Source organism: Protobothrops mucrosquamatus, unplaced genomic scaffold (genome assembly GCF_001527695.2).
Source record: "Protobothrops mucrosquamatus isolate PMUCROS unplaced genomic scaffold, P.Mucros_1.0 scaffold_263, whole genome shotgun sequence".
NCBI classification, from domain to species: domain Eukaryota; kingdom Metazoa; phylum Chordata; class Lepidosauria; order Squamata; family Viperidae; genus Protobothrops; species Protobothrops mucrosquamatus.
In genome coordinates, this window is record NW_015386339.1 from 90045 (window position 1) to 113973 (window position 23929).

General features: G+C 34.6%; 1 protein-coding gene across 1 annotated transcript; it reads right to left on the reverse strand.

The window, feature by feature from the left end:
* Positions 1 to 1047: 1047 nt before the first annotated feature.
* SLC6A1 (solute carrier family 6 member 1) lies at positions 1048 to 22627 on the reverse strand. The gene is made up of 14 exons (XM_015831582.1): positions 22390 to 22627; positions 20044 to 20175; positions 18541 to 18641; positions 15837 to 15946; positions 15599 to 15731; positions 15072 to 15206; positions 14816 to 14919; positions 13610 to 13734; positions 11025 to 11137; positions 9613 to 9744; positions 8614 to 8716; positions 6723 to 6823; positions 2712 to 2879; positions 1048 to 1152 (listed from the first exon to the last, which is right to left on the reverse strand). Exons 1-14 carry the CDS (start codon positions 22625 to 22627, stop codon positions 1048 to 1050), a joined length of 1800 nt encoding a protein of 599 aa, XP_015687068.1.
* Between the last annotated feature and the right edge of the window lie 1302 nt (positions 22628 to 23929).

A 23929-nucleotide genomic window follows, 5' to 3' on the forward strand; every position in this document is an offset into this window, starting at 1 on the left:
ATACATACATAAAATAAACAATTAAAAAAATCTTTTTTTCAGAGTGCTTTACAATTTTCTTCCCAGCAAAAACTTCATTATTGATATATCTCCAACAAACCAAGTGCTAAGTTTAAAGCCCTAAATTATATTCTACGGGAAGTGTTTTGATATATAAGCTATTGGTTTGGTTCTTTTTGCTATATATGTTGCACTTATCAGTGATATAACTATATAACATAAAATGAAGTAAAACATGGCTTAAATGATAATGTATGCAGTTTATATGGGACTAACCTTCGAGAGGGATTTATCACAGTTTGAAATAGGTAGTCATATTGCCACTTTTTTGTGTTATTAAAAACATCTAGTACTTTGAAAGATACTTATACTGAAAATATTCTGATAGTTATATTACTACAAAATAATGTAATATATTAAATGCCAGAGGCCCAAAAGATATTACTAAATAGTGGAAGTATTGCCTATGGCAGTCATATAAGAATGATTAAAACATAGCTTCATGTAAGGAGAAAATTATAAAAACCAACCCAAGAATTAAGTTGGTCAATATTTCTAGGGCAATATTTTCACTGGAAATTTCTTTCATAAAAACACTTTGCTGGTGAATATAAAACAGCTTTCCAATTTAACTGTTCTCAGAAATAACAGCTTGGGAATCAAATAGTAAGAAATTTATTAATAAAAACTAGCACAAAAGTTCAAATTGTTGCACTAAAATGTAAAGATTAAAAATGATCTACATATGTGTGCTTTTAATAAATTCCAGATACTCCACACTTACTGAGAGAGAATAAAAATGTTAACAGTCTATGGATTACCAGAAACACAAAACATTGTTAACAACTAAGCCCACAAAATGGTTTGATCATACCACATTGCTTCCTATATAGTGGTGATGGTCTTTTGTGCCACTAGAGGTAGGTTATTTTATTCTCAGACATAAATTTGTGGTAATATTCAACCATGGGTTTCGTGTATTTGTTGTGTGTGTGTGTGTTTGTGTTTGTGTATTTGCCCCCAGAAGAATCACTTCAAAGACTGATTTTATATATATGCTTCTTTGTTTGCAGAATTACTCTGTTGGGCTTGTTCTGGTCCATTTTCAGGATGAGTAATGTCTTCACTTGGTTGAATCATTACTTGGATACGCTAACATACATAGGAAAAGAGAAATACAACAATGTCATTATTTATTACTTGAATGTTTTCAGTTTAAATTTCATTTATATGCTTTCGCTTCCTTCTTCAGGCAGATGGATAGAACAAGGAAATACTTTACCAGCAATTTGCTATAGATGACTCTAGACTAGAGTTTCTTTAAGGGAGGAAGCCGTAAAGCAACAGTGGTCCCAGACCAGCAACTGATTTACAAAATTAAATATGATCAGAATAATTGTTGTATTCATGTGCTAATATTTAGAGTGGTATTTAGAGGTGAATTTTGGTTATGCGTATTTATTTTCACTTCCACGTATATTTGTCTGTATAGCTCTGGCAATTTGCAAACACAAAAACCCTAGAGACTGCAGCTCTATGGTGACTGTTAAAATCAGCAGGGTAGGGCCAGGGAATGATCAATATGTCTTTAAAATGAAAAAGATGGTAATGTGGTTTTTCTTGAGGAAGTACATCTTGGTCTCTAAATTTCTGGAAAACAAAATTTTCCAAAATTTTGGAAATACGGTTTTCTAAATTATGTAAATATAGTTTTCTTGGACAAGAGTTTTCTTAGACAAAGCACTTCAAGCATGCTTGCAGGACAACTTTCCATAACTATTTCAGTTGGGCTCCACATGTATATGTAGCATGGAAACAGGCTTGATTCATCAACTTGATGATGTTCATATGAGAGAAATGCAAAGTGCTATAATATTGATTCTTCTGGACTTCTTAGAACCTTGGACATCTCATCATTTACTGGAGCAGTTCAATGGGATGGAAATTTGAGGATTTGGATTATGGTGACTCTTACCTAAGCATTGCCATCAGAGCGTGGCACTACGACAGTTCTTAAAATGTCACATTTCCCCCCCCCCCCCAAATGCTTATAAACATCACTGGGGATGATAATCTAGGGATCTGAAATAATCAGTTTCTGGAGCATATTCTAATCTACCTTTCCTATTTATCTGAATCAGGAAAGGCTGTATAAATGTTTGATAGTTGCCATGAGGTTTTGATGGACTAGGATAAGGAATGTAAAGATGTAAGATTCTTAAGAAATGAGGAAATGGTGCCATAATCTGCTGGAAGGTATCCCAACAAATGAAGGAAAAGAAGCAAGACTAAGTTAAATGAGCATTCAACTGCAGTCTATTTTTGTGGATAAAATGGGAATACAGTTTTAGTTTAACTAAATCAATTTCAGCACAATCGCCTTCAGAAGTCAATTACTAAGGAAAGGAACTGAATGAACACCTATAGGCATTCTATATTGTAACATACTTTGAGCTTAATTACGACTTTTTCTATTTATAGAGAATATGTATCTGTAATTTTATCAAAATATGTATTTGACTATTATTTCATAGAAAATATATTCATCATTACTATTATTTTACTGGTCAGGAATATTAGCTTAAGGGAAAAAGCTGACCAAAATACATTGTAACAGGTATATTATATTTTCATATTTTTATTAAAAAAATAATAGAAGTTGGTGCTCACTAAATCTAGAATCTTGAAGTATTGTGTGAAAGACAGCTTACCTGTTTTAAGGAACCTTTTAAAGTAAGGAACATGTATGCCATATAGCCTGGAATCAGCACCATAGAAGAGAGAGCCATAAACCAGCCAACACCTTGGCCCCATTTCGGGAAAACATAATTCCCCAAAGTGAGAGGAGTCATTTGCACTGCACTGAAGATAAACACACCCTGCAAAATGTTCAAAAAATTAATTAGAATGCAAGCTGTTATTTAGAATTTAGAGATACACTGGTTCATATAGTATCATGTTTTGTTTGAAACAGTTAAATGGTGAGAATTGGACAAATTCACACCAACTATTTCCGTTATTCTAAACACTCAATCAAATGACGGAATCAAGAGAAAGGGGGGGGGGAAGGAAAAAGGAAAATTTTACCAATGTGATAGCAGAAAAAAAACAGGAACAGAAAAATTAGGTTTGCAGACCCTAAATTCCATGCTTCTAATATTTCTTCTAAACAGAGCAATCAAGGAACTATTCATATTATTTACCATACACCATGGAATGTCTGGTTTTTCTGGGATTAAATCTCTGCAGTTCAGAATCATGCTATGACTTTAAAATGGGAGCAGGAAGCCAGAGCATAACATCTTAGGTAATTGTGCTCAAAGAGTACGATTTCCCAAAGTGTATGTTTTTTTGCATAAGATTGTCATCTTTTAACATCTGTTCACAAAATGATCTGTTCACAAGCCAATTATCAACATGATTTTGCTACAGAAAAGGAGTAAGAAATCCATTAATGCTGCACAAGCTGAAATTCCTCTTTCAATTTTCAGGCCTTTTGTCTTCTGGTTTTGGCTCATGTAAGGGAGGAGGAGGAGAAGGAGGAGGAGGAGGAGGAGGAGGAGGAGGAGGAGGAGGAGGAGGAGGAGGAAGATTGAATTCAACCAAATGTGTGTTGTAAATACTGAAAGAAAATAATTAAACATTTCTTTACTATTATTATTATGGTTTGTTGCATAATCAATCAGATGTTGAGACTAGATTGGGTATTTTTATCCACCTATGAAATCTTTTCCAAGGACCATGGATAGGCAGATGTGGATGTTTGATGGCACTACAGGTATCATCGCAGGATGTAAACTATTCCAAGTAAAACTGCCTTTTGCAATTGACTGATGGTGAATTTGTCAATGCTGATGGTGTTCAAGTGGTGTTCCAATTGTTTTGAGATTGCACCCAAGGTGCCTATTACTATTGGTACTACCTTTGCTTTCTTTTGACACAGGTTTTTAAATTTTTTTAATTCTATTTGCAGGTCTTCTATTTGCAGTTTTTTCTTTTTCATTCTGCTGTCTTCACCTTCTGCCATATCCACTATTCAGACTTTTTTGTCTTTCTTACTGCTAACTGTTAATTCTGGGATGTTCTATGTCAGGTGCCCGTCTGCTTGAATTCTAAAGTCCCAGAACACTTTAGTTTCTTCGTTTTCTATAACTTTCTCTATTTTATAGTCCCACCAGTGCTTGTTTACAGGAAAATAATATTTCTTACAGATCTCCCAATGCACCATTGTTGCTATTTGCAAATGCTGTTGTTTGTAGTCAGTCTGTGTGATCTTCTTGCAGGAGTTAACCAGGTGGTCCACTGTTTCTTCAGCTTCTTTGTAGATGCAGCACTTGCTATCTGTTGCTGTCTTCTCAATTTTACCTTTGCATGCATTTGTTTTAAGACTTGATCTTATGCAGCCAGAATTAGCCACACTGTCTCTTTCTTCAACTTTTCTACACTTAGCCAGTGCCAAGTCTCAGTCAGCTAGATCAGGGGTCCCCAACCCCTTGGTCTGTGGACCGGTACCAGTCCATGGCATGCCAGCAACCAGTCCGCACGGTCCATGGAAAAACCTCTCTCCAGGTAACCGGCCCCTGGTGCTCAAAAGCTTGGGAACCTCCGAGCTAGATGTTTAGATTGGATTAGGCATTTTTGTCCACCTAGAGAGTCCTTATTAAAATATTTTTTTTCTATAAACAGAAAAAATGTAACATATTTTATATTCAAATCTACATGGCCTTTCCTTTGCATCTGATATTAAAATATATTTTCTGATATTTTCAGGGAAACTATAACATTCTTTTTAATGTTATCAATAGTTTGCCTACATCACGGGTGTCAAACTTGATCGTGTGACGTATTGTGACTTTTTTGCCTTTGCAGAGTTGGGGTGGGCATGGCCTGTACCTGATGCATCTGACCCACGGGCTGCCAGCTTGACACCCCTGGCTTACATGATATTTAAATTATTGTTCTTTATACATCAGTAGAACATAGCTATGTATATGTGTATGGGGGAGAACAAAGAGATGCATCAAATATCTATTTATTGCTTTTATTGTATGTTGGCAACTCTTTTTTGTGTGCTATAATATTAATGATTAATATCTCTCATTTTGAAGAGCAAAATCATGTTAGATTTGTGTCTTTCAAATAATTTTTAAATTATTGTTATAAATTTCAATATATATATATATATTATATCAATGTGAATTAACAATATTCACCCCTGACTTGTAGAGATGGGAATATTTTGTAAAAAGACATATTGCCAAATGAAAAAGAAAAATGGGATTCTTATAAAGTGAACTGAACCTTGTATATTATTCTATATTAGATATGGAAGCTGTAATGCTTTTAGGATTGTTGTGAATATTCAAACTTGGGGCCTAAGACATAAGCACAGAATTGATGCTTGGAAAAAACCCAGACTTTTATAAACTGATTTAAGTAAGATAAGCTAGTCCCTCCTTGCTTCATATCTCTGAAGACCTATTTGCTCACATGCCAAGTGGCCTTAGAAAGGAAGAAAAGAATAGCAGCTACTATGAAAACTCTGGCAGATAATAGTTGGCAAGGGGTAGGATTCCATCACTTCTGGTAGAATAATAAACTTCATGACTGCCTAAACCTTACTGGAAAGATTTGTATTGTATTTCTAGACCCTGAAAGTTGGGGTTTAGTTGGAAAATAGGAAACTTTCATAATGCCTCATAATTGGCCATGTTGACAGAACCCAATGAAATCTCTATCAGGTTGAGTTCTCCTTTACAAAATGTTGTTCTATGTCAATTTTATAATTGCCTAGTTAGAGCTGATTTAAAAATTAATATGAAATATGAAGTTATGCTTATACATTTATCACATGAAGAAAAACTAGATTTTTGTCTTTTTCTACACAAATTAAAACTTGGGAATTAATATTACTAAAAATAATAAACTCTTTAATGCAATTTATAAAGCTCTTATTTTCCAAGGCTGAAAATTCTTTTTGGATAATATGAAGATACCTTCTTTCTCTGTACCTATTTGTGGCTCCTTTAACAAATTTATCAATGTTTCTAGTAAGTAAGTAATATGTTACTATCTAAGCCAGGGGTGTCAAACTCGCAATGTCATGTGATGTGTCACGACGTATCGTGACTTTTTTGTATTGCCAGCAATGGGTTGGGCGTGGTTTTGTATGATGCATCCGGACCGCAGGCCGGCAGTTTGACACCCCTGATCTAAGTTAAAAAAAGAGCTTTTTTTTTTTTACTATGGCAAAGTTCCAAGGGTTTTGGGAGGCTAGATTGTTTTTTTAAATCTTAACTATAACAAAATTCTGCTATGGTGTTGAATATTGGAGTCTATGAGAAGAAACAATGGCCACAGATACTTTTCTCCTGTTTGCATAATTAGGGTATAAGATGAATTCTACGTTTACATTTATGGTACATATCTAAAGAGTGAATCCTCATCCGTGCAAGAGGAGAATATCAAGGTGTCATCTTTTCTCTGTTGAACACATAATTATTTCCAAAGAATTTTAAACATTAATCACTCAGTCATGAAATATGACGTATTATTTTAGAAAGGAGATGTTCTTATATCCTTCTTCAGTTAATATATTTTGAATATGAATGTTCTGTAAGTTACAAAATTATAGAAAGAGGTTTATTTAAAATTATACTTTTGCATAATGGTAAGGTAAATTATTAGCATTCATATGATAAAATAATTATTTTATTTCTTACTGCCACAATGATTGGAGTAAAGAAAGACCAACAAAGCTTCCACCAGATGCAGGGCCTGTATCCAACCATCTCTTGGATATTGTCATAAAAGCGGTTTACACCTAAATAAATAAAATAACAAATAAATATTAGTTGTCCTCAATAATGAATGTATGTGTATCTGCTTAATTCAATACATTATAGAATCTTTATAGCAACTCTTATAGTAGCAGTAGTTCCCATGTAATCTATACAGTAAACTAAATGTTTACCCAGGAGATATCTGAGCAACTTTCAGCAAGATCTTGCTGAAAAGAACACGATTGAAGGGAGGATTGATTTTAACAATGGAAGATGTCATGGTTCCGACAGACAGAGACAAATAAAGCAGAATTCCGAGACTTGAAAATTCCTCAAAGAACATGTTTATTAGTTACAAAGTATCGGCACGATCAAAAGTGAAACCAAGTCTGAAATTCCCACTAAAAATTTCCCAGTTACAAAGTATAATGTCCCACCCACAAAACTATGCCATCACTACGATTCCCAATAAATTCATTTGGTGAGCTTTCTTATACAATGCCCAGTCGCTGATCATGGGAGCAGTAGATGACCTTGGTTCCCATGGGACAGAAAATTATTTTGACTAGTGATGCACCTGGGCAAGCCCCCCTCCCTCCATTCTATGTAGCAACCTAGAATGAAGAGAAAAATGGTTGCAGCCAGGTTCATTGTAGAGTTGACAGAAGACATGTGTGCCTTGTAAAGAGGCAAGAAATGAAGAGTAGCAGTCCAAATAATATCTAATATATAGCTAACTTTTCTTACAGCATATAGTAGTCTGAACAACAATTTGTGTCCAGTGTTCTAGAAACAGAGTTCCTTAGGGGCAATAACATTAGGAACTGTTATCCATATTAAAATCTTTTTGTAAATACAATGCTGTCTAGAGAGAATATAAGCAAGATCAAATGCAAGCCATTCTCTAAAGAAAATGGAGTTTTTGGTATGTATCTAAGATACATTTATATTACAAAAACAGAGAAATCAACAAATGCAACATTAAAATCTATTGGAGATGCCCTGAAAATAGTGTTTTGGGGGAAAAAGAACTTTGCACTGTTTGTGAATCTTCTGCATCTGACAGACCATAAAAACTATCTGGGCTATAATCTTGGCATTTGATTATAGCCCTTTGACAAAGTTAAACTGTAGCAATTGGATCTGAATAATTGAAATGGTATCCTCCTAACCATCTGCAGGAGTTGGGGATTTAGCACAATTTGTTGCAACGGTTCCATTCCTTCCTCAGTAGGTGATGGTGGGGAAAGAGAGATCACCCCAATATTTAGTCCTTTGCAGGGTGCTGTGGGGTTTGTCTTCTCCCCTCTCCTAAATACATAAAGTTAATGGGAGAGGTCACCTGGCAATTTGGAATTTAGTATTATCAATACACTGATGGCACCCAGCTTTTACATCATTACCTCAGGGCAGCCTTTCCCAGCACCTGCAGGATGTGAGAGTCTGAGTGGAATGGGAAAAACCTGGCTTAAATTGAACCCTCGTAAGATGGGATTGTTGCTTGTCCATCAGAGGTCTGCTGCAGTGGTGTGTCATACATCTCCTTAGATATATGAGATATTATCCTGAGAGATGCACTACACATATTTTCATGCATTGGGGCAGGTAATATCAATGTTGGGTTTGAGGGTGAACAGAATGAAAATCAATAATTGCAATAGACTAAAATTGCCTTTCATGCTCAGGTATTCTATTGAACTAAGTTAAGGGCAGACATTTTTCCCCTCAAAATTTGGGCTGATTTATAAGATTGTTTGAGGGATAAAATGACTGAAAAACTCTTATGTACTGCCTTGAACTCTAATCAAATAAAACACTAAACATGACATACCATAACACCAGGATATGGAGATACACTCAAAGAACACAAGGAATAAAAGACTCATTCCACTTGCTGAGTAATAGTCAAAAAGTTTGAACACGTAGAGTCCACCCTACAATGGGAAAGTGATAATCAAGTCATAAGCTGTTTTCTAAGATGTCTACTTCTGTTTATGCTTACTTTTCATTGAGGTTCCTTTTATGTTATTTTGTAGTACGGACTACAATAATTTATTTATTATTCATAGACAAGTACACCCATTTGTTTGATTTCCCAAATATATGACTTCATTATATGCTGCTTAATGTTCTATATGTATATTCTCCTCTCCACCCAATTCTTGATTATGGCTTTTAATATAAGCAAATAGACAGAACTGTCTTTGAAAATAAGGTAAATATGATTTTACTTGTGTATTTTATATTTATATAAGAAGTATTTACTTTGGATTATGTAACATGCTACAAGAAATTGATATTTTATATTATTCTCAAACTAAGCAATGGGAGAATTTACAGTATTCATAATAACAAGGCCTTTATGTGATTCTTCTAGCTGACTTTATTGGCTAATAATGAAATGATTTTGCTGCAGTCCTCTTACTAAGAATAGGATTTGTGAAACATGTTTAGTTTTTGAATAAAATATGCTTCAATGTACTGTAACCAACTACACTGTGCTAATCTCAAATTCTTTAGATAATATTAAAAGCTGAAATCTCTCCTATTAACAAACTCTGGGCTGACCAAAGGTCCATATCGCCAGAGGATCTCTGTATTGTGAGGAAAGAGCTTTGCAGGCTTCAAGGACTTTCCTATAACTCTGAGGAACTAGAATTGGAAAGTCTTGCTTATTTCACCCATTTCTCAACTACTCTTCTGTTTGATCCTGATTTCTGTTGTAAAAACTTCATCTAAAAATCATGAATGTAACTCTTAACTCTTCGTTCAAAGGAGAAAATGCAATTATATCAAATTTGTGACAGATAATCCCCACTATATGACTTACCTGAGTAATATTAGACAATCCTATTAGATATGACACAACACACACAAGAGCAATGAAAATTTCTCTTCGACTGCGTAACAGTTTTGGAAATTCATCCACTAGTGCTGTTATGAATCCTTCAACAGTACAGAACTAAAATGGAAGTAGAAATTACACACAAATCAAACAAAGAAACTAGATTTAGGTATACAAACATTCACCTTAATTTGGGTTGACATTAGGAAGGCTTTTGGGGTATAGACTGTTAGTTTTTGTAGTGCTGTAGCTGATCAATTAATTTGTTTCTCCTATATTTTGATAAAATGAATGTTTGACTATTTCATAAGTAGTATAAGAATATTTTTAAACCATTTAGAAGCTTATTTATCGGGCAACTTTTATACATATGTTAAAAAGTAACTGGTAGAAGAAAATAAGGGTATAATTCTAATCTGGCATATGAGACAAACTTTATTTCTATGGGAAATGTCTCTTGGCAGTGTAATGATTTTTATTCTACTTAATTTTTATTGATTTTTAATGAAAGTTTTAATACTGATAAAACAATTTCTATGGAGAATTTTGGTTAGCAAGAAATGAAATTTCTAGAAGTGGGAACAGGTATTTACTTTTGTCTATTTAAACTTTGATTAACCTATCATGGTATTTCTCAGCCAGGTGCCACTGTTTCTGTTTACTGGACATCCACATGGACAATCCTGCTTTGTAGTTTTTCAGTGTTTTGGAAATTTTTAATTCATTTTTTTTCTTAATGGTTTAGCACAGAGGTCCCCAATCTCCAGGCCGTGGAGCTGCTTGCATAAATGGAGCCGCTTGCGCAAACGGAGCTGCAAATGTGTGCACCTGCCTCTCACATGAAAACATCCACTCTCTTCTCCCCGCCCCCCGGTACACCAAACTAGAAAGGTTTGGGGCCACTGGTTTAGCAGATGAAAACTGCTGGGTATGGAGCCATAATATAATAACATTCCCATAAGAGATTCTGCAGTTCACCCCATTTTGGAATTTTTTGTGAAAGGTTCCGTATCAGCGTGTCTTGTAGGAATATAGGCAGAAAGAGTTAATTTCTCTTTAATTAAATCTCAATTGATTCTCTGAGCAAGTCTCTCAGATTAAAGGTACAAGAAGGTTCTCAGAAGGTTCTCTATTTTCTCAGAATTTTCTAATATAGAGGCAGAAGCTGCTCTTTTGTGTTGGTTGGTGGGACTGCATGTGTTGATTATTTTGGAAAGGGTCTATTAAATTTCTCATCAATGTGAACACCTGCATTCATTCTCAGGCTGCCTGTAGTCTCTATGCCAAAGGTTATCTTACTTGAAATGTCATATAAATTGCCCAGAAATAATTACATGAGATGGAATATATACAATGGGCCCATGAATAATAATAATAAAGAAGAAGAAAAATATTACCTGACTGTCAATTCCAAGCATAAGCAACATAGAGAAGAACAGTATTGCCCAAAATGGAGAGATGGGAAGTTGTGTCACTGCTTCTGGATAAGCTAAAAATGCAAGTCCTGGACCTAGTAATGGAGGGAAAAATTCATTGTCTCTGAAGTTCTCTTTTGGAACACAAACTTATTGACCTTATTATTCTTTTTAGTATATTTCAAAATATAATGATAAATTTACTTATTAGAATTGAAATAAGTGACTAATGGCATGCAAATTAAAATGTAAACAAAAGCAGAATGCAGTTAATGTTACAGAGCTCATTTTTAAATTTTCAAAGGTTCACATAGTAACAACAACACTGTAAATATCTATGGAGATTTTCAATCATCCAGGTTATGGTTGTCCCAAAGGTGCTTTTTCCAAAAGCAACTGAAAAAGTTTCTTGGATAAGAAACAAAATGTTTTTGAAGAAAAAACCATTTTTTGGCTTTATGGCTTGGCAATTCTAGTTGCCTTTTGGAAAAAGCACCTTTGGGACAACTCTGTAAATATAATTTACACTATTCTATTCTATGAAGTTGTTTCATATCAACCCACAAAACTACTTTATACCAAGTCAAAACCTTCACCAATCTATTTCAATACTGTTTAAATAAAAATAATAGTTTAGCATTATGTGAACCAAATCATTGCTTTTATAATCACTATTAGTTTTGGGTTATCCAAAACAGCTATTAAATCTTAATTAAAAATACTCTGCAGTTTAATCTAATCATTTCATTTATTTCACGCATTTCTAAACTGTTTGACTACATTAATCCATATTCCATCTGCAGCTAACTTGATATACAGTTAAATCCTGGCAATCGGAGATAGATGAGAGATGAGACATTCCACTTCTGTATCATGTTAGTCTTACTCCATTTCATCCCTGATTGAATTTATGGAAAATGTTCATTTTTAACTTTTTGCAAAGTTAATTTTTTTATGTACCTGTGAGTATTGAACACTTTTGTTCCTTAAATAAATTTAATACAAAATTCATGATTCAGTTTTGGTTGGAAAGATGCCACCTAATACTATGTTTCCATTATATAATACTTATGAGTATTACAGTAGCTGCAATATCATGATTAACCAAAATAAAGTTCATTATAGGGGATCACTAAAGAGCTTTTTCATTCAATAGATAATATGTTAAATACTGATGCTGCAGTGCAGTATCATCACCAGAATGGCTTCTAGTTTTCCATTTTATGAAGTTACTCTCTATTAGAAACCTAAAGTCTGTAATAATATTAAATAACCAGTGTTATTCCCACTAGATAAGAGTATGCCTGTGAACTATTGATAATTTTGGGGCCTGGTAAGACAGCTGCATATTAAAAATAGTTAAAACTTTGGGAAACTTTTTCAAAACCTACATTTGCACCCAGAACTGTAATTGGTATAATTTCCAAGAGTAACTGTACTATTTGGTGCATGACTTTGTATCACTTATTAATTTGATTTATTTTAGTTTTATCTCTCCCAATAATTCACATAATTTGGCAAAAAGAAGCTTGTAATTTTTTACAAAAAGTTAATAAGGCATATGAAAGAAAAGAAATGAGGTGTGACGGAAGCTAAGGAAGGAGACCACTGGTTTAAGCCAACTAGTAAGTCATTATTTAATTTTACAGTTTATGATAAATGACTGATCTTCTCTTCCACATATTACTGTTGAATAACAGTGGATGCCAGGCTGATAGATGAAATTAGAGTATGCTGGCTGGAGTATGTTGCCTGGAGAATTATTGGAGTTGAAGTCACCATATTTCCAAGTTGCTAAAGTTGAGAAACACTGGATTAATGCATGCTGCCTTTGAACTGAGTAGGTTAATAGTTAGTAGAAGCTAACTATTTTGTCCCCTGGAAGCAAACAAACAAGTTCCTTCTAGCTCCTTTAACTGTGATCCATATAAGGGGCAATGATATATCCACCATCCTATATTATTTATGTATTAAGCTTGTATGCTGCCCAATTCTCAACAATATTCTTCCTGAGATGTGTTATTATTTCCCAGTTCATCTTTGAATCCCTACTGAATAATTGATTGACATTTTGCTTTCAGACCTCTGAAGTTTGATGGCCAAGATGCCACATGTCAATATGAACTGTGTATTTTGCTAGGCATGCAACCGGTATTGATGTTCCACTTATGCAGATAAAAGCGGTCCTAGTTGGCAATAAATAAGCACATAGTCTGAGTCTTCATTCTTATAACTCCATTCAACTATCAAACATTAGTTCTCTTGCATAGTATAGTAAAACAGTTTCTGTAGAAGGAAGTATTCAAAGAGAAGATTCCGGTCTAAGGGATATTTTGAAGTAAATCTGGGATGCACTGCTCTCCAATTTAGTAGAGTTTTAAGATTAGGATCCTGCCTGTTCATTTTGTTGCTTCCACATTTGAACAGTCAGCTAGTTTAACATTACCTGGTTAGAAAAACACATGCTGAACCATAGTCCCTTAGAAGAACTTAGCAAACTTTAGAAAACTTCAGTTTACCAATTTTTTTACCACTAAAACAATAACACAGAGTAAGGAATAACATACCTGATTTTGCAACTTCTTCAATAGGCCGTTTGGTTACGTAAGCCATAAATCCAACAATGGAGAAAATAACAAAACCAGCAAACATGCTTGTGCAAGAGTTTATGCAGCATACTATGATAGAATCCCTGAGAGAAAAGTGAGAGAGGGATGGAGGGATATTATCACTTCAAAAACCAGATATTTTATTCATATTCCTACTGCCAGGGAAGATTATCTGTAGCGTGCAACACTGGATGATGATTTTTCTAATAGGAGTGTGAAAGTTGCAGGGACCTTAAACTTATGAAATGTTTGCCAGGTGAAGATGAATTACAATGATTTGATATGATAAAAAGCTTCATTGACTTCAATTAGTCCAACTTGTTGAAGAACTGAAGGAGTGAATCTCCCTCAATTGGTCCCTTTAAAAATCTGCAGTGTATTCCTGTTTAATCTTTATTGAAGTTTTTTCTATTAAAAAAGCCCCCATACTTTTAAAGCTTGTGGAGAAAACATGCACTACTCATCTGTTATTACAGGTTTAATATAATGAACCTCACCCAGGAATAGCCAAGGTATTGCATCATACAAAGCTGTCATTATTCCTCTAAATGTCCTGAGTTCCAAAAACTTGCATAAAGAGTCAACTTTAATATTTTAAATAAAATAATAAAATAATTGCACATTATTTGCACATTGCCTGTTGCCAGTTACATTTTCAGACCTGTGTGTTCATTGATCACTAAAGGTTAGTTTCAAAATAGGGTGGGGGAGAGTCACCTTTCATTATTCCCATCCTCTTGAAGCTTTCTCTTAGTGTATTAAATGACCTTTATTTGGTAGTATATTCTGTTAATGCTGCCATTAATGTTGATTTTGCTTATATTTTTGTCCCTTGTATGTATATATAGATGTGTGTGTATTTATGTATGTATGTATGGACTGACTTTTGTCTTTAAAGGGGGCCAAGCAGAAATAACAACAATTATGGTGGTCAATTGAGCAACATTTGAATGACAACTTTGCCTTCTATTTTAATTTTTTCCCTTTCCTATTTAACAAGGGTTCATATTCAATAGGGCTCTGCGTTTGATATGGGAATTCACTAGTGCTTGTGTATAATAACTAGAGTAGATCATCGACACTATACATTCTATGAATTGGATCAATTTCCTGTGACTTTAATATCTAGGACACAAGGCTAGTACAGAATGGTAATTGTTTTACCTGTAAACATTGTTTTTGAATGTGTTGTAACTTCCAAGGGCAATCAGTGAGCCAAGACCCAAACCATAGGAAAAAAAGATCTGTGTGGCAGCATCCAACCAGACCTAATGAAGAATTATAAAGCCATTCCAATAAGATTAGGATAGGTAGCTAATCATTCAAAATTAGAAAGAATGTCAATGATGAATACAGTGGGAGGAATAGCTACGAGATTGTCAGTAATAGTTATAACAAAATTATTTGTGGGACCACTTACCTCAGAGTCTGTAAGCTTCTCAAACTTAGGAGTTACATAGAATAAAATACCATCTTTTGCTCCAGGTAATGTTACTCCACGGAAGAACAAGATAAGTAACATGACATATGGATATGTGGCAGAGAAATATACCACCTAATGTAAAGAATAAGAGAATAACTTGAAAGTAATTGTTATGTTAAGCTCTCTCTCTCAATTAATTTAAAATTGGATTTAAGAAATACAATACATAATGTTCCTAATTTTCTGACTTGAAATATGTGAAAGATACAATACTATTTTAAGTATCTACAATAATATCAATAGTATCACCTTGTGCAATACAATGCCATGATAAATGAAACCCATATGTACTAATTACGTTTATAGATGTGGAAAATAAATATTAAAAATGCTACAGCATTTAAAATACAGTGTAAATCTCTTGAGGGGATGTCTCATCAAAAGACATCAAGAGAACCTGTACCTCTATTTTTCAGAATACTGTGTTGATTCAGTCTGCAATGCAATGTTTTATATTCTCTTACCTTTCCAGTCCAGCCTACTCCTTTCCAGATACAGAAATATACTAAAATCCAGGCAATTGCCAGAGTAATTGCTAATGGCCATCGAATCTGGCCTGGTTTTTCCAGTCCATCTGTCATTTGGTGCATGTTACGCCTAAAAGCAGAGAACAAATATAGAAAAAATTATATTCTATTTGGTTTTGAGAAAGTGACAATGGACATTTATAGAAAGTAAAAAGGTGTAGACTTCTTGACTTACTCCCAAAATTCCACAACAGCACTTGTCATGTTGGTGTTATTTACTATGCTGTAGTTGGAGAAACACTGGTTTGTGTTCCAGGGATTATCACAGTGACTCCATGGAAGAGTCTGATTTAAAAAACAGAGAGAATTGGAACAGAAGAATAAAAACAGTGTTTGAGAGAACAACATAACTTAAATTTATCTGCTTTTCTAGAATAGTAACCAAGATGAAAGGATGAATTACTGCAATAATGGAGTCCTGCATTTATTTCACCAGTGTTAGATCAAGCCCAGAGATGAGACAGTAAGATCCAGTCAAATAAAACCTTTATTTGCTTACATCTAATTTGACAAAATCTTGTCAAATTAAAGTTATAACTTTCTAAGCTACTAGATATATTCTGAGAGATTCTAGAGCAGTGTTTCTCAACCTTGACAATTTTAAGGCATGTGGACTTCAACTCCCAGAATTCCACAGCCAGCAATGCTGGCTGTGGAATTCTGGGAGTTGAAGTCCACATGCCTTAAAATTGTCAAGGTTGAGAAACACTGTTCTAGAGTGTGGCTTTCTTGAACCTGTTCCCTCTTCTCCTCTCCAGCTCTGGACTGCGTGATCTCGATCCAGATGTCCTTCTGGGAATTTTCTGAGTTGGCCAAATTCTCCCCCAAATTCATCACATCTATGAATTAGACCTTTTTCTTTCCAAAGCTCATGATTATATTGTAGTTTTTCTTCTACATTTCTGCATTTTACATATATTAATTTGAAAGATTGGGGCTACCTAAGAGCATCCATCCATCCTTTTAGTCACTGCCAAACAGGGTGCAACTATACAGTTGTCTCTTGCAATATTTCATAATTTAAAGGTGTTCCTTTATTTGGAAACTTATTTACTCCACTACTTTAAAACATAATTATTTATGGACGTGTACCAAAATGGGACCTTCCTCAGTGTCTGTAAGTGTGTTGGGTATAACTGTAGACTGATTCTGTAGATAAAAAAATAGATTTTATTTTATTCTTTATTCTGTGTTTTGTGGACCCTCAATCAATTAAATAGAATTTTCAGTAATCAAGAAAATATTTATAATTATAAACATTTATAAATTTGTGGGGTTCTTGATCCTCACTGACCTTGGTGGTTTTCTTGCAGATTTTTCATTAATAAAGTAGGTAACATCATCAGTGCTAGAAGGGAGTGGGGTTTGCTTTTATTCTTATATATTAGTAGCTTTCCCTGTCACTGTTGCTGGGAATGTTCTTGGTGGTTCCTTAATTCAGATATTGTTTATTTCTTGATTGTTGGTCTAGTGCAGGGGGTAGGCAACCTTGGCTCTTTTATGACTCGTGGACTTCAACTCCCAGAATTCCTGAGCCAGCATGGCTGGCTCAGGAATTCTGGGAGTTGAAGTCCACGAGTCATAAAAGAGCCAAGGTTGCCTACCCCTGGTCTAGTGCTACTCTTGGTGTTAATCTCTGCTCTTATGGGTGTTGATGGCTGGTGAGGAGGTGTTTTGGTCTTTTTTTACCTGTTTTGAATGGTATATAGACGCCTGCAAGAAAGCCATCAAGCTCAGATAGCAACATGGACTCACAGTTCAACCTTGAGCTACAAATATTCTCTTCTCTCAGTATTTATAGTTTTTTTTTACAATTGATTTGGTGGATTTTATATTGCTTTTAAATATTGTTACCTACCTAGATTTGATATGGGCGGCCATACTTATTGAATGAATGGATAAATAAGCAGCATAGATCCTATTAATCATAAGTGTTTGGTACATCCTATTTTTTGTCTCTGCACAAATACAGTTTTGCAATAAACTCACTGAAGAGAGAAAGTGGAAAAGTTGTATTATTCTAATCACTTCTAAAACATATTTATTCCAAACTATTTTTTTTTTGAACTTAGCTACAATTTTGCCACCAAAATATATTTACTCTTCTTTATAATGAGGAAAATATCTTTCAGTTCTGTATGGGCCCAAAAATGACAGGTTAATCAAATTTCAGGTCAGCAAATGACTCACTAGGTGGCCTTGGGCAATGAATTACCCCTCACCTTTTCAGCAGGAAAGATTAGCATGAGCAAAAGGGTCAAAGCTGGATGCCAATTTTTATTTGGTTGCTCATAATAACTTTCTCAGCAAGCAGCCAAAAGCAAATTTCAGTGTCACTGGGACTCTACATAAATGAATGAATAAACACAAGCATGACTTTCAGACTAAGAGCAGATGAGTGTGTGTTTGTGTTTGTGTCTGTATGTGTATCTCTGTGTGTGTTAGAAATATAAACTTGAATCTTGCTTGTGTATAAGACATAGCTGATAGACTGAGAAGTTTATTTTCCACTTAGCCATCCCATTTTAAATGATGTTCTAATATTGCCTAGCCTGTGAATATTTTAATAGGGTAATACTATTTGTTTAGTTTATATCTTGCTGATTGCCATTTTTAGGTAGTGCTTTAGTATGGCTTCTCTTCTTTTTGTAAATATACATATTATTGCTAAGACAAATAAAATTATCTGGACTGATTCATGGCAATTAACATTATTTGATTAAATCTAGCCTAAAGCAATGAAATAGACAAGTTCAACATGGATAGAAATATAATTCCTTGATCTAAGTCTGTAACTTAACATACCTTAAGGCAGTATGAATCAAACCAAGCTGTTTTTAAACAGTTATTTTTAAAATAAAAGAAGAAAGGTCACTTACTGTAGTAAAAGAGTTATATAAGTAATATATGGCCCAGGAAATAATCACAATGTAGTAAATGTTAAGCCAGAAGGACAGAACAGCAGCAGCTAATCCCACACCTGTAGGAAAAATTAACATTACTGATTTGTTTATTTATTTATTCATTATTAATAGCAGAGCATAAGGCTATTATTTTTATAAGACTCTTCTTTAAAAAATAGTTTCTTTTTCTACATTTATATTTAGATCAAGATTGAATATTATAGCCATTCTTAACAGAACAGTATCTAGATTACCATTCCAAAACATCTTAATGAGATTAAACTCCACCTTCTGCTTGTGTTCAAAGAGTAAAAAAGGGCTAGATAAATTAAATGAGACTATATGTACTGAAGAGAATAAGAGGGAATGAATATTTATAAAATGACATTCAGTAATCACATGAAAGTGGGCAGAAATCTGGTTGGACATTTATGAACTACCAGAAATAAAAGGGAATAGTTTGTTGTTCTGAAAGAATGACTAGAGATTCTTGGGTGGGAACTACATTGAAGTCCTCTTTGTTCTGATTATGTTCCATCAAGTTGATGTTGACTCTTAGCAAACACATAGATTTTGTTCAGAAGGCATGTCTCTAGCATAATCCTAATGGTTTATCCATCACTGCTGCAACGGAGTCTTTTCATCCTAATCTTGGTTGTCCTCTTCCTCTCATCTTTCCCAGAATTAAAATCATCTTCAGAGAGCTAAATCTTTTCATAATGCACTGGTTGTCAACCTGTGGTCTGCGGAACCCCTGGGTGGGCCACAATGTCCTCACAGGGGATCCACGAAGGCTTGATGCAGTCTAGTGCTTTAAATCTTGAGTTAAGTCTTGGTAGTCCATAGCCATGGCCACAAAGAGTATTTAAAGGAGGTCTGTGCTGAAGAAAAGGTTGAGAACCACTGTCACGATGCATCTGAAATATGATAATTCCAGCAGAGTCCTTTGCGCTTCAAGCAAGAGCTCCTGACCCTACTTGTTTTCTGGGTTATCCATGGTATACTCAGGTTTCTTCTCCAACATCATAAAGGTTTAAAAGCATCAATCTCTTTCTGTCTTGCTTTTTCAACTTTCACTTCTATGAAGCATCAAGGGAAAATTAATGCCTGCATAATATTGATCTGTATAGATCAGGGGTCTGCAACCTTGACAACTTTAAGACTTGTGGACTCTTTCACATGGAGCTGAAATCCTCCTGGCAGGCAGCCCTTTTCTCTTAAATACTGTAATGGAGAGCAAATCCTTAACCAGCCTGCAGCAACAGAGCTGAAAACTTGGGACACTATTCTGAAATCTTGAAATATCACAATACTCCCCCTCCTGAGAGGAAAGAATTCAGCTGAAGAATTCAGCTCCATTCCTGCAGCCCATTAAGGGTTTTAGAATATGTTTTTTTCATTTCCAATGACAGCTGGTCTTCCCTAGATTTGCAAGTCCATCTCAGAGTTAATAGGAATGCATATAATACAAAATTATACCTTTGAACATTGGTGCGAGCTTCCAGACTCCAAGACCTCCAATGGATGTGAACTGGCCAAGTGAGCATTCCAAAAGAAACAGGGGAACTCCCGCAAAAATTAAAGTAAGGAAATAAGGAATCAGGAATGCCCCTGAAATGATACAAAAATGGCTCTTAAGAGTGAAAAATACCAGGCAGAAAAATTATTGAAAGAACATTAACATTAAATGCAGATAAAAAAATATTGCTTATACAATTTAGATTATTCCCTTTTCCCATCTCGTTATGGAATGTGGGAACTCATTCCTTTTATTTTTATTTTGTGCACCATGCAACTAAAATAAGCCTTTTCTAGATCCATTGAGTTTTTGTGTGCGTGAGGCACTGCTTGGGATTATATACTGTAGCTTTCGAACTGATAACATGATCATGATAGACTTTTTCGATACAACTTCCCCCTACATATGGAACACTTATGTTTCAAATTGGAGAAACCTAGTATCTGAATTCCCTTCCAGTTTTTTTTTTCAATTCAGAATAGTGGAGCAAAGTTTAAAACAAGAGTAGTTAGCAGGCACAAGGACACTGCTTTTCTCACATTGAGGATGAGCTTTGAGCAGCCACCCCAATTTAATCCTGACCCCCCAAGCAACACAATTTCTAATTTTCAGAAATCAGTTCTGCCAGTCTAGTTTTGCTTTCTGGTAAAAGACTATAGCAGATGGTTCCAGAATAAACAAGACACAAATTAACTGCTGTTCATGATAATTATATATCATTATATGAAGCAGCCACAGTAGTCCTCATGATATGGAAGACAAAGAGTAAAAAAAAAAGCCACTATTATACAGCTACTGTTATTTTGATTACTGGTGGCATTGTTTCTATTCCTCTCTGAAAGATGTAAACATAGATAATAATTCAAATACATTGTTTGTAATGTAAATTTGTTCCAAGGTGCAGTATCGCTGATTGGTTTATTGCTTTTTTCCACTGTCATGCTCACTCATAAGTATACTCATTCATAAGTATTTACAATATAAAAACTAATACAACACCAAATCATTCAAAATATTTTTAAGAAAAAGATAAAGTTTAAACCACAGATATTTTTATTGGGTATTTTGGAAGATTTGGATGTAAAAGAAACAGAGTTGATGTTAAATCTTATAATGGCGGCAAGATTGCTAATTGCTCAGTATTGGAAATTGAAAGGTATACCTACTATAGAAGAGTGGGTAGTTAAAGTCTCAAATTTAGCTGAAATGGCCAAGATTTCCGCTTATGTGAAGGATTACTCACAAGAAAGATATATATTGGTTTGGAGAAGATGGATTGTTTATATTGAGTTGAAATATGGAACAAAAAAATATNGGTTTTTGAGTGAACTTCTGATTTTTAATATTTAAAATTATGTCAAAATGATGTTTAATAATTGTATATTTGTTTTAAAAGAGAGTTAAAGGAACTTATAGATTTGTTAGACTAATAGTTGATTAATGTTAGTTAGATTATGATTATTTTATTGTTAATCCTGTGATTGGCTCTGGGAAGTGAGGGTGGGGGAGGGAGGGAGGGTTGGGTTTGGGGGGAGGGGGGATTTATATTGTAAAACTTTATAAAATTTTCAATAAAAAAACAACTAATACAACAAACTAATAAAAGCAATATATCATTACATGCATTATTATGTTCAAGACATCCTCAATTATTAAAAGATTCTTTAGATAGCAGTATTTTCAAGGCCTTTTTAAACATCAAGAGAGAAGGGTATGCCATGAAATTAAGGCTACTATTAAAATGCACTGGTTTCTACCCCTCCAAGTCTTCCCTATGGCAGATACTCTTTTAGCATCACTATACAAAAGTTTGAACCAGACAGCTGATGCAGTACCTGATTGTCAAGCCATCTAGGGCTTATACAATTCTGAATGGTACCTGGAAGCCAATTGGTAACCATTGCAAAGGTCACAATACCTATATTAGCTCTGCCCAACCAGTATTTTATATCAGCTGTAGCCCCAAGCAGAGTGCACTGCAATAATAGATAAAAGAGGTGACAAGGACATGAGTTTTCAAGAGGCTTGTTCTCCAGGAAGGGCCACAAGTTCTCCACAAGCCAAACTTATCAAATACTTTTGCAAATAGGAGAAATGAGATGATCACCTGTTAGGAACAAGATAATGAGGGGTGGAACAACTGCAGTAGCATTTTCAAGTGTAAAATTTATTTGGCTGGTTTTGCTAAAACTCCTGTCATACATTTTGATACTTAGGTTAAGGTATGTTATATTAATCATGTGCCCCTTGTCTATATTCATCCAATATAGTTACCACACTTAATTACATATAAGTTAAATATGTACCTCCTCCATTTTTCCCACACAGGTATGGGAACCGCCACACATTCCCCAAACCAATTGCATAGCCAACACAAGACATAAGAAAATCAAATTTTCCATTCCAGACATCCCTGTCTGGAATATCTCCTTTTTTCTTCTGCACCTTCACTACTAAAGTCTTGGGCTTATCATTAGTAATTGAAGCATCACTGAGTTCTGTGGAGATTTGCCCATCAGCTACTTTTGTTCCATTGGTGGCCATGTCTCTAGGTTTAGATGGAGAGGCCCTTGCAGATGGACGAGAAACGTCAGCACCAGTCCACGTGGACAGCAGTTTTGCGGTTCTTGATGACCAAACTAAGGATTGATGGATTTGTTAAAGGACCAATACAAGTGATCCTTGGTTGTGTTGAACTCAGACCAGATGTCCAGTCATAGGTGTCTGCATTAATCTGTAATACAAATGATAATATATATTTTACTTGCACTTCTATAGAAATTGTTAAGAAGCAGTAGAACAATATAATAAAGACAGTATGCAGTGACTGTAACTAAAACAGGAAAATGTAAGAAACTCAGGATCACCCTGCCTTAACTCTCTTTGGTATAAGAAAGAAAGAAAAATGTTGACAGACTTTCAAATTTCTGTTTTTATAGACTATATCAATAGTATTCCAATATTCCAAATTCTAGTAATTGTACTTTTATTCAAAAAAAAAAGCATGCAATTGTTTCTTGTCTGAAAGGTATTTTCTGAGACTGAAGAATTTAACTATTAAATTTCATGAATATTTTACAATTTGTAACAATATTAACTGGGAAAATCTACAGTGTTCAAACTTCTGTTGTTCAACATGAATATAAATTGTAATAGCTTCAGTATTCATCTAGAACAGGGGTGTCAAACTGCTGGCCCGTGGGCTGGATGTGTCATGCCGAAACCACACCCACCCCAACTCCGGCAATGGGGAAAAAGTCGTGATACATCGCGACACGTCACGTGACATTGCAAGTTTGACACCCTATTATAACTATAGAACACAGACCTAGATAATAAACACAAATATGTAATAACTGATAATTAGTACAAGTACAATAGTGAAAAAATGAATGTATTAAGAAGTTGTATCACTCTGGTATTACTGATAATCAATTATAATAATCAATAATCAGCTTTGCAATACTGTCGTGCTTCTATGTTGCCAACTGAGACTTTGATTATCAGTACTATTTCCATCATTCTAAGCTAAATTGTTCTTTACTTTATTTCCAGAGTTGCATCTCAGAGCATATGCATTGTTCTTGCAGAAGTCACCTCAAATTTGCTGGATAAAGTAAAAGGGTGCAAAAACAATTTAGCATGCATGCTTTTTGTCCACAGCTGTATTCAGCTACTGGCATCCAGCCCTTTTTTTATATTTGCCATTGCTTTTGCAATGCAATCCTTGCTGAATATTATTAAGATTATATTATATAATAAAAAATATATATGCAGAAAACTAGTGGATTAAGATTTATAAAGGCAAGCCTTCCATTTTATTATAAAATGGAAAGGTAAAGGTTT